This window comes from Pieris napi, chromosome 9 (assembly GCF_905475465.1).
Source record: "Pieris napi chromosome 9, ilPieNapi1.2, whole genome shotgun sequence".
Lineage (NCBI taxonomy): Eukaryota > Metazoa > Arthropoda > Insecta > Lepidoptera > Pieridae > Pieris > Pieris napi.
In genome coordinates this window covers 4,492,264-4,507,274 of record NC_062242.1, presented here as the reverse complement: position 1 = coordinate 4,507,274, position 15,011 = coordinate 4,492,264, and the positions used below count along the sequence as shown (strand labels likewise).

Sequence of the window (15,011 nt, the reverse complement as noted above, 5' to 3'; positions counted from 1 at the left end):
GTCGTACATTATACTAGTGCTTACAATCAAAAATCTCCTACAAAGCCGTCATATGAGTCGTGATTTGCCCGATAGAGCAAATTTAGACAATTTGTAGAAATAAACCAGATTTATTATGCGATCTTTGCAAAGTGAAGTTAATATTTTTTTAGTATATGATGCTGACGACGTGGAAACGGAATTAACTGGCTTTAAAAGGTCTAATTCGAATATTTTTGTACATTTCAATTATGTTTTATGTACAGTACATATGTTCAAACATATGAGGTATGTTTGACAAAATATAAATAGATAATAATGATAAAAGTGCTAGTCTATGGCTGCGACTTCGTTTACGTAAATAAAAAAAAACTCTACCCAAATTAATTCTTAATTGTACCATCAACTTTTTTTATTTGTCAAAAACTGCCATTCGTCTTTCAATAATAATGAATTCTTTGCACATAAACCATTACATTCTTCTGTAATCTTAAGTAATTACATAAACCAATTGGTTATATCAATAGGTAATACGAGATTTTAATGGTGTTAATTTGTTGTGTATAAATCCCAGTTCAGTGCTAACCATTCAATTTGACCGCCTTTTGTATGCTTTAATAAACCAGACCAAAAAAAATCTGATTAAACTTCTATTCTACTGATATTAGATATAGAGTATTTTTAATAAACGGCCTTTTTAATTAATTTAATAATTTTGCCATAAAACATATTTTATATTCTCTTTTTGCATATTTTTTTACTTTTTTGGAAAATTAATTTTTGGATAGATGGTACTTCACGCTGGGCCATCGCTTAGCAAGAAAAACAAATATCTTGTATTGTTTTAAACAAACGAAAATCACACATGATGGAGGAGAAAATATTAAAGCTATAAATAGACGTATTATAATATTTTTGTATAACATCCGCAAACTAAAATATATACACTTGTTTTATGTAGTAACTACGAGTACATCAACGAAAAACAAAAAAATACAACGAAAATAAGTCTACGTCATGTGTCGATGCTAACTTGTTAAGAACAAAGCAAAGATAATCCAGTATCAGTTGTTAACCTCCATCTAACAAAATTTATCAATGATATTTAATATTTTAATCAGAGACCAATAATAATAGTCCCGTGCCGCGACAGCCCGTTCTGTTCCCTTCTTTTTTTGGTCATTTTGTTTTTTATGAGCGATTAGGTAATTAAGCATGCCTGACATATCTTGTCTGTTTTTGTGGGTTTAAGACTAGTCTCACCATGTTTACCCTATGTTATACTATTTAAAAGAGATTTAAGAGCAAGGAGTTCCACTCCTTTGCTACTTTCACAAAAAACAAAAATTGGCCACCCATATTAGAAGTTTATAAAATTATATTGATAGTTCACATCATAGGTTTATCTAAATTTGGCCTGACTACAATCCGTTCTGTCTTCTCGATACTATTGTTTTTTTTACTAAAAATATATTGAGTGAGCTAATCATAAAATCGATTTAAATGTAGGTAATTATGAACTGAAAATTTGTAATCGGTACACAAACCTTCGAATAATATATTTTTTTAACTTGTATAATTGAACAGGAAATTAGAAATGTTCTTAAATTGACAATACAAAAAGTTATTAATTTGCTCGTGAAAAACAGTCATGCCTTTTCCTTCTGATAAAATTTATCCGGCGGCGGCGAATATCAATTGTAAAATAAATTACCGATTTTTCATACAGCAGATAATATCTTACGGCTACCACTTATTAATATACAATACACTTAGTAAAACCTCTTATACCGATCGTTTAGAAATTAAATTACAATTATTACTAATTTGTAGCATACGCTTGGTCTAATATACGATACCTATGTAACACTGAAAATGTTTAGAAAATTAAATACGGCTTAATGTAGAAAGTTGCCAATACTTTTATTGTTTTTCGAAGTAATCTCCGTTCCTGTCTTCACATCTTCGCATTCGATGGAACCACCGAGAAAATCAGTGGGCCCATTCTTCCTTAGGGGGTCTCTTCTATGGCATTTTCGTACGCTTTCACCGCATCTTCAAGACTCGTAAAGCGAATACCTCGAATTTTATCTTTAGTTTTGGGTTCATAGCAATATATCCAGCTTTCATCACATGTGACGATGTCAAATACAGCATTTGAGTCACCGCCGTTGAACTTATCTAACATTTGTCGACACCAGTCCATGCGAAGGTGTTTCTGGTCGTCGGTTAAAGTATGGGGAATCAGTATGGTACAAAGCTTCCTGACGCCTAAATGTTCATGTAATATTTTTTGAACTTGACTCATACCAATGCCTAGGCTTGCCCGTATCTGCTGATTGGTCACTGTCTTATCTTCCTCTATCATGCGTCTCACAGCACTGATGTTATCTTCAGTAGTCGCTGTTAAAGGACGTCCCTCACGCGGATCATCATTGAGATTGCTACGTCCACGCTTTAACTCATTAAACCAATTGTATATAGTAAAATAATAATAAGCTTGGATAAGACATAACTATTATACAAACGCCATTATAATTATGAAACGAACATACGTAACACGAACAATAGTATAAAAAATTAAAATTAATTATAGATAGTCTGCAAAATATCAAAATTATCACTGTAAAATGTACAATGGTTCTGTGTATAACATGTTTTTTTATGTTTAAAACATATGGCCTGACTAATTTCTAAGAGCAAATGGGTTGATGTGATGTTAAAACGAGCATATTATAATTTTTTCTTCTATTAATTATAACGTATGCGGTCTATTTGTCACGTACTTGGTTGATGCATTACACTAAGGGTCTGTTTCACAATGTATGGATAAAATACCAAATAGCTATGCAACACATAAATTATTTGGAAGATAAATTGTGCTATTTGACATTCATCGGACTCATAACTTATGATGGACTTTATGTGACGAATAGTGCTATCTGATAGTCGTGAAACGCAACAATAGTGTTTATCCTACCAATAAGTAATAAATAGCTAATTTGGAACTTATGTAGAACTTATCCGTATATTGTGCAACAGACCCTAAGCGTATTTGATTACCAATTGCCAATTAAAGGCAAAAACGAATTGGATCAAGTTGTTATGAGAACAAAGTTCTTACTATAAAAAGGGACCTATAGATATAATATTAGGTGCTCGAGGCTGTGGTAAGATCCGGTTACAGGGCTATATGAGTTATGAAGAAATAATAGCCCAAAATATGGAATTTGGGTGGATTTTGTCAGATTGTTGTTCTATTGAAAATATTATGACAACTTTACTTTGTGATATGACACGCACTAAAAAAAAGGTTGCAAAAAACAAAGACTACACATAACAAATATTTGGTATGCGAAGGACGAGATATAAACAAACACAGCAATTTTTTTTGCCAAACGATTTGTACCAGCCTAAAAATTTTTTCAACAGTCCCTGTATGATCATAAATAGAAGTCTGATGGTAGGTGGCGAAACAAAATTTGCTAATTTTTGACGTTCATAAGTGTACATTGCGTTACCTGTATGAGTAAATGATTTTGACTTTTGACTTTTTAGATATCCCCCAGACGACTACAACACATCATAACCAAATGGATAAACGAAAAAGGAAAGAAAACAAACAAAATTCGGATGCGGCATTGACAATATTCTCACCATTCATGTACGATTGGCGATTGTAGCCAGACAGCTGCAGAACGATATATAAACAAGAGAATACAAAAAATAAGAAGTTAAAGACATAGTTATACTTCAAGACGTATTAACGATAAAGACAAATGATATCCTACACAAATAATTAAAAAAAAATGTAAGTATATACAATATACATATTACAAAGACGTATGCAAACATATTATTGTAATGTAATGTAAAGAAAATACAAGCGTATATGCGTATATATATAACGCAAAAAATATAGATATTTATATACATTACTCGTTACTTACATATATCGGAGGCAGCCAATTAATTATAAACAAACGCCTTCTTTATGTAACGAGCAAAGCTACAATTTAACAACAACCAACGGTTAAGGAAAACTAGAAAACACATGCAGTTATTTAATTACATTGTTTAGCACAATCTGAAATACACGTACAATTTTAAAATGTTGTAATTTTGGTTTTTTTAAGTAACATATTTTAAATGTTCAAAAATTTCAATGGCTTCGCGTACCAATCTTGGGAAGAATCTTTTTCTTCTCTTTTGTCTTAAAGCACGCGAAACGTCGGTTAAATTTAACATTATGTAAAATAATTGTAAATTTATAATAATACACAACTTTAATGCGGTTAAAAAGTGTTTTCTTTAAATGTGTAAAGGTTATGTCAATAAAAGACAATACTAACTACTGTTTAGATTGACAAAGAGATATTTAGCCTAATAGACTGAAATTGGGTTGACTAAATTAGCTGATGGCGACGCGTATCTCGTTCGTATATTTATATTATATTAAGTTTCTCATGGAAATAAAAATACATGTTTTGTAATGAGAAATAAAGTTCTTTAAACATTATATTTCGAAGATTGAATGTCAACCTTCAGCAATTGAAGAGACAAAGAGAAGAAGAAAACTGTCAGAATATCTTATGTGAAAAAATTCTAATTAAATGTATAAGTTAGCGCCTGATAGACTACTGATGACCCCAGAGCTGGTGCTTTCCTCGTGAAGAAAATGCTGGTTAAGAATATTGTAAATACTGTATATTTATGTTGGAAATACAATTTTTCACGAAATAAAATATCTTATATCTAGTATATAGTATATCTTATACTAGTATGAACAATAATATTCTAAGCCCTGAAATGTCCATCAAATATGCCCATCAGATTTTCATGTGAAGGGTTTAATAATGCCACAGCCATATTGTTCTATTGTGTGTGTGTGTGAGTGGCGTGGATTTCGCTCGGTAAAGTAATCTATAACTCCGAAGGTATTGGCATTACGGAAAAAAGGTGAAGAACAAAATTGTTCATAATTAAAAGATCTACACTTTGATGATCGGTAAAATGTAATAAAATTGAATGGTTGGAGAGAAAACGACGAAAAATGAAAGAAAAGTAAAATTTTTGCCTTGCGGGAGTAATAAGTTGAAAAATATTAATGTTATAAAAAAAAGTTTCAAATAAAAAAGTTAGTAAATTTTGTTTGGGAAAGAAAAGGTCTCCACAATTTTTCGCCTAACACTAACCATTCTCGAGATATCGAATTAAACGCGTTTCCATCGAAATGACCTTAAGCTGACCACAGTACAACCCCTCAAATTGGAATTTATGCTCAGAATACACCCCCCTATCGATCCCCAAAATCCCCAAACTGTGTTCGCTCATGTTTATTTATTTCGTAATTTGACTGGAGTACACGGCTTGTGTGAAAAGTGCCTAAAATGAAATATAATTACTAACTATAATATGTGTAGTCTAGTCGACAAGTTGAAAATGGAACAAAATAGAGATACTACTCTTAAAATTATGTGCGATAGCTCATTGGATCCGGAATGACGTCTAGAAAAATGTGCTAAAAGCGTGTATTAGCACATAAAAAATTGCAAAAGTTATAGACAATTAAAGATGAAAAAATAATGGCATTTAGTTTTTTGCCAATATTTAATAAACTATTAATATTTAAGAAATTTCAAATAAAGATTCTGAAAGAAGAGGAAATTTCTAATAAAAAACTCCTGACTCTCAGAACTCTATCTCCATTATTTATAATGTTAATTTAACGCTGAAAATAGGTCTGCGGTTGACATTTTTAGGATTCGCGCGTGGCGTCAAAAGCGACTACGGCACATTAATTAATTTATTTAAGGTATTGAATATTTTTTTTTAAATTTGAAAAAATTATGGTGTGTTCTGAACACTATAATTAATTTATTCCCGTTGAAAATTTTACTTAAAGTTAATTTTTCAACAAGTTAAATAATTGTTAACTAACGAAATTTTCTCGAACGACCGTCTTAATTGTAAGTGAAAAAAAATGTTTAAATAATGGTCGTAAAAATATTTCGCTTCGTAGAGCCTTTCTTACATACATACTTAACAAGATCGTGCCATAAAAGTTAAAAAAATATTTATACTTTGTTTATAACAATTTTTTTACTTAAACAAAAACTTAAAAATTCATGTAATGATGTTAAAAAAATATTTTTTTTTCTAAATCATCATATAATCGTTTTTTTATTAATACAAGATATTTATTGATTTGCAAAAAAAATATACTAAATAATACTTTGTTATATATGGTTGTTTTTGTTAATTTTAGAAGTTTTAGAAAAAAAATAAATAAAAGTTGAATATTTGTTTATAACAAATTGGTAAGTTAATAAACAATAGAATTGTTGATTAAAAAAAAATTTTTTTCTGTTACTTTATAGAAGACTGTCAATTATGATTTTTAGGAAAAAAAAAATTCTTAACTAATTATTTAAACAATAGAAAATTAAAAAAAACGATTATAAACAATTAAAAATTGTTATTAAGGAAAACTTTTTTTTTTTTAAATCATAAAATTTTTAATGTAATAAAGTTGTGTTAAATTTTTTTTTTTAAATATTGATTTAATCAATTTGTTTAAAAAAAAATTATCAACAAATGGCAGGAATTTTTTTTTTTGCAAATCAATAAATATCTTGTATTAATAAAAAAACGATTATATGATGATTTAGAAAAAAAAATATTTTTTTAACATCATTACATGAATTTTTAAGTTTTTGTTTAAGTAAAAAAATTGTTATAAACAAAGTATAAATATTTTTTTAACTTTTATGGCACGATCTTGTTAATTATGTATGTAAGAAAGGCTCTACGAAGCGAAATATTTTTACGACCATTATTTAAACATTTTTTTTCACTTACAATTAAGACGGTCGTTCGAGAAAATTTCGTTAGTTAACAATTATTTAACTTGTTGAAAAATTAACTTTAAGTAAAATTTTCAACGGGAATAAATTAATTATAGTGTTCAGAACACACCATAATTTTTTCAAATTTAAAAAAAAAATTCAATACCTTAAATAAATTAATTAATGTGCCGTAGTCGCTTTTGACGCCACGCGCGAATCCTAAAAATGTCAACCGCAGACCTATTTTCAGCGTTAAATTAACATTATAAATAATGGAGATAGAGTTCTGAGAGTCAAGAGTTTTTTATTAGAAATTTCCTCCTCTTTCAGAATCTTTATTTGAAATTTCTTAAATATTAATAGTTTATTAAATATTGGCAAAAAACTAAATGCCATTATTTTTTCATCTTTAATGGTCTATAACTTTTGCAATTTTTTATGTGCTAATACACGCTTTAGCACATTTTTCTAGACGTCATTCCGGATCCAATGAGCTATCGCACATAATTTTAAGAGTAGTATCTCTATTTTGTTCCATTTTCAACTTGTCGACTAGACTAGTGTACGAGTATACTAGTGCGCCATGACATACGAAACTAGAGAATATATATACGCGCGCAATAGAAAGGGCAAAAGGGAAAGGTTTTTTTGTAAAATGTGAATGAAACAACAAGTGTTAGTTACTTGGTCTAGGAGTTCTTTAAGAACACAAATAAGAGACCACCATTTCATTTTATTTCATACTTTATTTTTATAACATAGTTTCAAATCTCTCGTTATATACAATATTTTTATATACACAGTCTACCTAAACTTTTATTTACAAGCTACAATCTAACGATTTAAGTATCAAGTACAAATTCAACATCAATAAATCGACTTATTATAATAGTATACGTGCAACTATTTGATTTGTTTGAATTGAATTAAACGGGTTTTACAGTTTTTGAAAGACACTTCAACTATTAAATATTAAGACTAGGGAACTAATGCATATCACAGCATGTTAAATATTAGTATCCTAAAAAATAAATACTAGTATTATAAAAATTTGATAAATAACAAATGGGATGCACTTAAACAAAACTTCTTTATCGGGTAAAACGTGACTAATATTAATCTTTACACTGTAAAGCAAACGTCGAAACATCAATGTCGTATATACATAGTAGGAAACAACGCATTTTGTTAAGTAAAAGAAGTTTTACTTAAATGCTTTTTACTCACGTTAACCAAAAACAATTCTAATGGAATGGCAGTTTATACAAAAAAAAAATGTTTTAAAATAAAAGCCTTATGTTAAATGTTAAAAGATTATGTTAGATTAGGTTACGCCATAAAAAATATATATCACATTTTACTGCACTCGTTTCATGTTGTCTAAATCACACAACTAAATAATTTAGAAATCATCAATGGAAAATAACAACATTTCTCAAGTGAGTTGGGAATGGTCGGAATTATACAGCGTTTTTCACATTTCAATCCTCATAAGAGTAAGTGATCTAGAATTTCGTTTGAACATTTTGCAAATCAATGCTCTCCTGGTGTTTTTTACCTCTGAAGTGCTGCTCAATCTCCGCAAGGGACTTACCCTTGGTCTCAGGGACGAAGAACACGACGAAGAAGAACGCTAGCCCAGAGAAAGCTGCGTACATCCAGAATGTACCAGCCGATGTTATAATATGCTGCAATGTTAAATTTGTTAATTAAAAAAACAAATTAAAATATGACATCTGGCTTGGCAAGTATCATTGAATTAAAAAAATCCAGGTCAATGTGTAAAAAAACAGGGACACAACTGTTATACAAGAAATAATTTTCATTATTAAAAAAAATATTGCATATTAAATAAAAATAACGTGATATATATTCCTATATATTAAATATAAATCATGATAATTACCGAAATTATTTTTTTTGTTTGCACATACCTCTAACGGGTGATAAGACTTGAGGACCACAAACATGGACAATAAGTTCACTGCGCTTGCCATTGCAGACAGCTGCGATCTGTAGTGTTTGGGGAACAGTTCACCCAGCAGTAGGAATGGAAGACCACCGAATCCTAGGGAGAATCCCAACATGAACACCACAAGGCTCATGATGGGAAGATACCTGATTACAAAAAAAACGTTGCGTAATTTCATTATACGGTAGAAGGTTTATATAACGACGTTTGTTTTTTCTGTTCAATTAATCCGGTATAAACATAAAGTACCAAAAAATCTAGGTCTTCAGACCTTACTGAATAATCAATATTAGCTGAAAATTTAGAGTTAATTTGAAGTGCCGTTTAAGTAACCACTAAGTCACGACCTATCAAGGTAACTGACCGATTAATTTATCATCATTGTTTATTTGACGATGTGCATTTTGCAATTAAAAGGAAGACAAAAAAAATATTTTAATGTTAAAACTTCGGCTTGCAAAATATTACATGGAAATAAATATTAACCTACCGTCAAAATACCTACGTTTTATAGTCGTATATAAATTATGTAAAAAACAGATAATATTTTTACAAAAAGTAACTGTAACTTTAGTTTAACTTAGTATTGAATTAATCGATCCTAGTAATGTTGCACACTGGCCTAAGCCAACACAGTTTTTTTGTAGGTTGGAATTTGTGGTTTATTCTGGCTGTATTTAATATAACTGCTTTTTGAAGGATGATATTTGATAAATTGATTTCGGGAAGTCTAACAATTCAATAGCTTCGTGTAACTGTTTTGTTATTATTATTATTAAAATTTCAATATATGGTAAGACTCTTAAAATAGGAAATAATTAAAAATGTATAACGCTCCTCATTTTTCTTTTCTTTCTCTAATTCTACTCTAATCTTAACAAAAATAATAAAAGTACCATTTACCCTAGCCATGACGCCTTTTCCAATTCGAAGTAAAAAGCGGCTCCCATTGAAACCATCGAAACGCACATTGTAATAGAAGAAAGTAGTAATAATGGCCTTCGTCCAGCTCTGTCCACTAACATTGTGCTGATAGCATTGCTAAACAATTGCACTGCACCCACAATAATAGTTGCGGTCATTGGGTTTAATGTGCTGCCTGTTAACAAAATATTGACATATATAATCAAATTCGTACACAAAGAAACTTTACACGTCACTTGGTCAGTTGAAAAGTGTATTAATTTTATAAGTAATGACTGTTCAGTCAGGTCTAGGATAGAAGACCTCTTGCCTCAACCTCTAATAAATCACATTATTTATTGCCTTATCGTATACGTAATCCTATTATATCCCTTCATGTTTGTTTCTTCACATAACGCACGAATTTCTTTACTAAAATTATTTCGATTAAATAAGCTAATAAAAAACTTGAGGTATCGTTTATCGTATCGAAATTAGTTGGAGATGCCACGACAAATATATACAGTATACATACCTGCATTTTGGAAGATTTCTACAGTAAAGTAAATGATGGTGTCGATACCGCTAAACTGTTGGAGGAACAACAACGCAAACCCAATAATTAGCGGTTTGGTTACTGATGGCGAAAAAAACACCTCTCGCGTGAACAAACTCTTTGGAGGTTCTTCTACTGGTTTAAGGCTGTTACCGCTTATACTTTTTACAGGTCTGAAAAGTAACGTTAGTTAAGTGTAACTTAAATAATACTGATAAGTAAAAATAATTTTTTTTTATTCTTATAAGAATAAAATATAAATTATATGATGCCACACATTAATAGGTCTCACGAAGTTATTTAAAATCTTAATTGTATGCTGCTGTAAAATATTATAAATAGGAAAACTTACTCCTGTGTTTCTCCATTGACAGCAGCCACAGCATGCTTTGAAAGATGGAGCCACTTCATGGCATACTCGTTGTCTATGCCTTGGGTTTCTAACCACACAGGTGACTCGGGTAGTGGAATCAAAACCACGAATAACGCCGCTGGATAAAAGAAAAGAATGTAAAAAGTGTAATGAAGACACGAAGGCGAGTTCGAGAGAAATAGTTACAAATAGGTCTCATACAGTTAGAACTATTTTATATTTTAATTACTATTTTAAGTCGATGTACCGGCAGTAGCTACCAAGCTTAGCTTAGTATCTATATTTACTTAAAATCTCTTATTTGCCTTTTTGGTTCTCCATAGGTTCTGTATAGTACTTATTATTTATTACTTTAATTTGTAACAAGAGTAATTACGAAGTGAGTTGAATATCATTTGTTACAGTGTAACATAAGAAATATATAATTCACTTTAACAATAAATAAATCACTTACCACAAAATGTGGCGGATAGAAATGCAAGATATCTCCAGTAAAGCCAGCTGCCCGCGATGTAGGAGATGAGAATTCCCAGGGACATAGACAGTGTAGGTAATGAGCCAAGACGACCACGGATCTCAGGGTCGCAGCATTCACTCACCTTTAGTGAAAAAGTTTTATCGAATACAGTAAGCAGAAAAATAATCTAATTTATTTCAAAACGAAGAAGAAACGTGTCAATAAGAAATCGAAAACAATCACGTTATCATATCAAATTCTTTAATACATTTATCTTTTTCAATTGGGCTTTCTGAAACCTATGTTTTCAACATTACCGACATTTTATTATTGTTGTTTATTTCCGTTTAAGATTAAGGAGAACTTACATATACTTGCGTGGGTGCGAGCACTAGGCCGATTCCTAGACCGGACATAATCCTTCCCAATAGCACAATAGGAAAATTAGGTGCGAAACCCAGGATGAGCCATCCAGCTCCCCATAATGGTGCTGTCAGCTGAAGGGTCCGTCTTCTACCCGCATGATGCATTAAAGGTCCCGATAACAAACTGCCCAGAAATGACCCCAAAGGTGTGATTGAACCTGTACAATTTGAAAATTAAACTTCTTAAGTCTTGTTAAAATATCATAACCCCCAATAGGGGATGGGACATATGAAGTCATTATTTTTGAAGTTATACTTCTTTAGGCGCTAAAAATTGATGAGAGTGAAATTTTACGATGCGCGCGCACCTGAGACACAACATTATCAGTGTGATTATAGCCGGCGCGAGCGAGATAGGAATAAGACAAAAAGTAAAAAGAAATAGAATATGCGTGAAGTTAGCAGCTATGCCTAGAATGTTGAATGACCATAATGACATTTACCTTTTAAACAAATAAAGGAGTTTTAATTATTATGTTTAAGAATATACCATATATATATAGCAAATCAGCCTTTATAATGCTTTCCGAACCGGAGCAAACCGTTTCATAAGGGCATAAGTTCTGTTATCTAAATTTAAACACGTAAACATAATGTATCACTTACAGAGAAGTATGATTGTATTAGAGATATAATTATGGCTATTATTTCTATTTTCCGAAATGAGGCAATCAAAAGTAATTTTGCTATTTACGCGAAAAATTGTAGAAGGTTTTCCTACAATTTTTCTACTTTACAAATTGAATGACTATTATGACATATTGTATACAGCAGTAGCGAGCGTATGTACATAATTTGAGAACTTTAAAATGTTAAGGGATTTGTATTTCATTTATTATATATATTTTTATGATATTAAGTAGCTTACATACCAATCCAGGACTTTTGTTCACTCGTTTGCATTAAACCAGGGTCATGTGACTCTATTGATGGAAGGGCAGATGAAGAGTAACCTCGAACTAATCCGATGATGAGAAACGCCAGTGATGCAGCGATTGTTAGCCATAGCTAAAAAAATAAAATACCTTGTTGTAAAAACGTTATTTTTGATATTTTTATACGTTAAAAGTTTTTCTAATTTTACATCTTTATTTTAATGTTAAGTATCTGTTTTGCCAGTTCATTTCATAGCCCGCCAAATAACAAATAAAAACTCACGCATTTTCATGAATACTATGATCAAACGGGGTTGATGTTTGTAATGATTTACCACGCAACAATTTTATAATATAACATTAAACCAAATGTTTACTTGCAGGAAGTTCTGATTATTTGAGAACCTCTAATTTTTTTTAAGTGGAACTTTAAATTAATACTCAAACTGCAATTTTTAGTGTCTACTTATCTATACAAACCAGAACAGTTTGCACTTAATTCTTTACATAATATGACAACAAATATGAGGACAACTTGACGAAATATATATTTATAATAAATTAGAAATCTATATTTCGCCTTTGGGTGAATTGGAATGTTTAAATATGGCTCGTAACGTCAGATTTGCCACTTATTCTATTTTATAATCTGATCTAGTCTATTACTGATTGACATACCGAAAGATATTATAAGACGCGTCAATAGATCTCATCTCTCGATTAGCTTCCCACTTATTCTGTTAATCAAGTCATTCAGATAAAAAGGATATTTGAAGTGGATCAATCATGTGATTCTGAATGCGCGCAATTGCGTTAAGATAATCTCAATTTGAGTACTTGAATTTTCCTTAACCGTTACATCGACGTTATGTCTATTCGATAGAGTGGGTAACCTAGAAGGTACTTAAAAATGCGGCGACTGTCAACTTGGGGAAATTGTAATATAACATTTTTAATTGTCCTTATATAAATATTTAATAGTGAAATTTTTCAGGGTAGTGAACGTACTACATACTACCATACAACAACTACGGTTCTCAGCCGCATTGTCGACATATATATCACGAGATGCTCCTTTCTTGAAGGAGACTATCATGTTACAATGCTCGAAATTTAAATATTAAATATACGTTTTTCTTATAGTGCTATCTCTCCTTTCGAAGGTTGGCGATCATCATGGCTACTTTAATTTGATGCCGCGCTTCTAAACGAAGACTTGTGCTTTCGCTTGAACTTTTCAACCAAGACGTGCGTTTGCGGCCGGGCCTCCATCTACCTGCCACTGCACACCTTGGCTTGTATGATGAGTTGAAAGAGCGGGTTTAGTTTGGTGATATGTAAGACGTGTCCGAAATATTCGAGTTTCCTTTTCTTAACCTCTTCTGCATTCTGTTCAGCACGGTTGTATTTCGTATGCAGACCGCAAGATATTTTAAGCATTCGTCGATAAACCCAGATCTCGAACGCTTCCAGTTTTTTGGACATAGTTACAATATTTAACACTTTAATGTAAGTTAAACATATTGAATTTTTAATTAAATAAATATTTCTTTGTTTTGCATTTCTACATTAATTTGATTAATTTTGTGATTACTTTAATTGATGTGAATGTGTATAAAATTTTGAATGTGACAATTTTAAGGATGCATAGTGTTTTAGGACTTAAACAAATTTAAAAGCAATAAAAATAACGCAGCAATCCGCTGAACCATTTATGTATTAATTTATTTAAACTTACTTTCTACAATATACAATAATCTGTATATTTCTATAAAATCAAATGTATCTATCTATATTTAAAAATGAATCCCTATTTCCCTTGGTCACGGCATCACGCGTGAACGGCCTTACCGATTTCGCTAAAAAAAAATTGTTATGTAATAAGAATACTTAACCACCATACAATTCAAACTTTTTTGATGTAACCTTACGGCGTTTGACATAACATTGACAGAATGCGTGCTGCAAATATCGTCAAAGAGGATGTAAGAAAAATGAATATCGTTTAAAACAAATACTTCAATTGGAGTTATTATATTGATAAAATACATATAAAATAATTATATACGAGCCAGAAAAAAAAGATTGTTGTACATAAAGCATTAGAATAATAAACACTTTGTTTAGAAGTATTACTCGCGTTACTTAAAAATTAATTTATTTCACGAAGTAATAAAAAAATAAGTTACCTGTTTCAAAAACGCAGTTGATAATTTCGTCATCGTCCTTTACGAGTTTATAATCACTGTTTAATTGACACCGAATTTATACACTTAATTCTTATTTATATTTCTTAATTTATTTCCCAACCAGAGTCAGCAAGTCCGTCATGTATTGATCTAAGCTGCTGACTGCAGTCGTTTACCGCTAAACACGTTATTATAGATTAGAGAACACAATCAAAAATCAGTATTTACAATTGTCATGTGAGTGATTTACTTGCTAATGCGGCTAATGTTTAAAGTACAAATATAAATAAGCAAGTAATTGAGAGTTCAACAAAATCGTTTAAATTTAACAGATCCAGAAGAAAAATACAACTATCACGACAATTAAATTATATTCAATAAATGGGAATCGATTTTTCGAAGAATTTTTAAATGAGAGAAGTACGTGTAGTCCA

The 15,011-nt window shown here is 30.7% G+C and overlaps 1 protein-coding gene across 1 annotated transcript; it reads right to left on the bottom strand.

The window, feature by feature from the left end:
* Positions 1–7,578: 7,578 nt before the first annotated feature.
* Positions 7,579–15,005, bottom strand: LOC125052448 (facilitated trehalose transporter Tret1-like). The gene is made up of 9 exons (XM_047653300.1): positions 14,578–15,005; positions 12,386–12,521; positions 11,457–11,671; positions 11,086–11,230; positions 10,611–10,749; positions 10,238–10,431; positions 9,703–9,898; positions 8,762–8,945; positions 7,579–8,515 (listed from the first exon to the last, which is right to left on the bottom strand). The coding sequence occupies exons 1-9, from the start codon at positions 14,608–14,610 to the stop codon at positions 8,333–8,335; spliced, it is 1,425 nt and encodes a 474-aa protein (XP_047509256.1). The 5' UTR covers positions 14,611–15,005; the 3' UTR covers positions 7,579–8,332.
* Positions 15,006–15,011: the final 6 nt, after the last annotated feature.

Bases quoted from the DNA above. Each gene is read 5' to 3' on its own strand.
- LOC125052448 (XM_047653300.1), bottom strand. From the start codon at position 14,610: ATGACGAAATTATCAACTGCGTTTTTGAAACAG. The intron at 12,522-14,577 runs GTAACTTATTTT...TTATTTTTTTAG, and splicing joins CAACTGCGTTTTTGAAACAG to CTATGGCTAACAATCGCTGC. The intron at 10,750-11,085 runs GTAAGTGATTTA...TCTTTTATCCAG, and splicing joins TCTATCCGCCACATTTTGTG to CGGCGTTATTCGTGGTTTTG.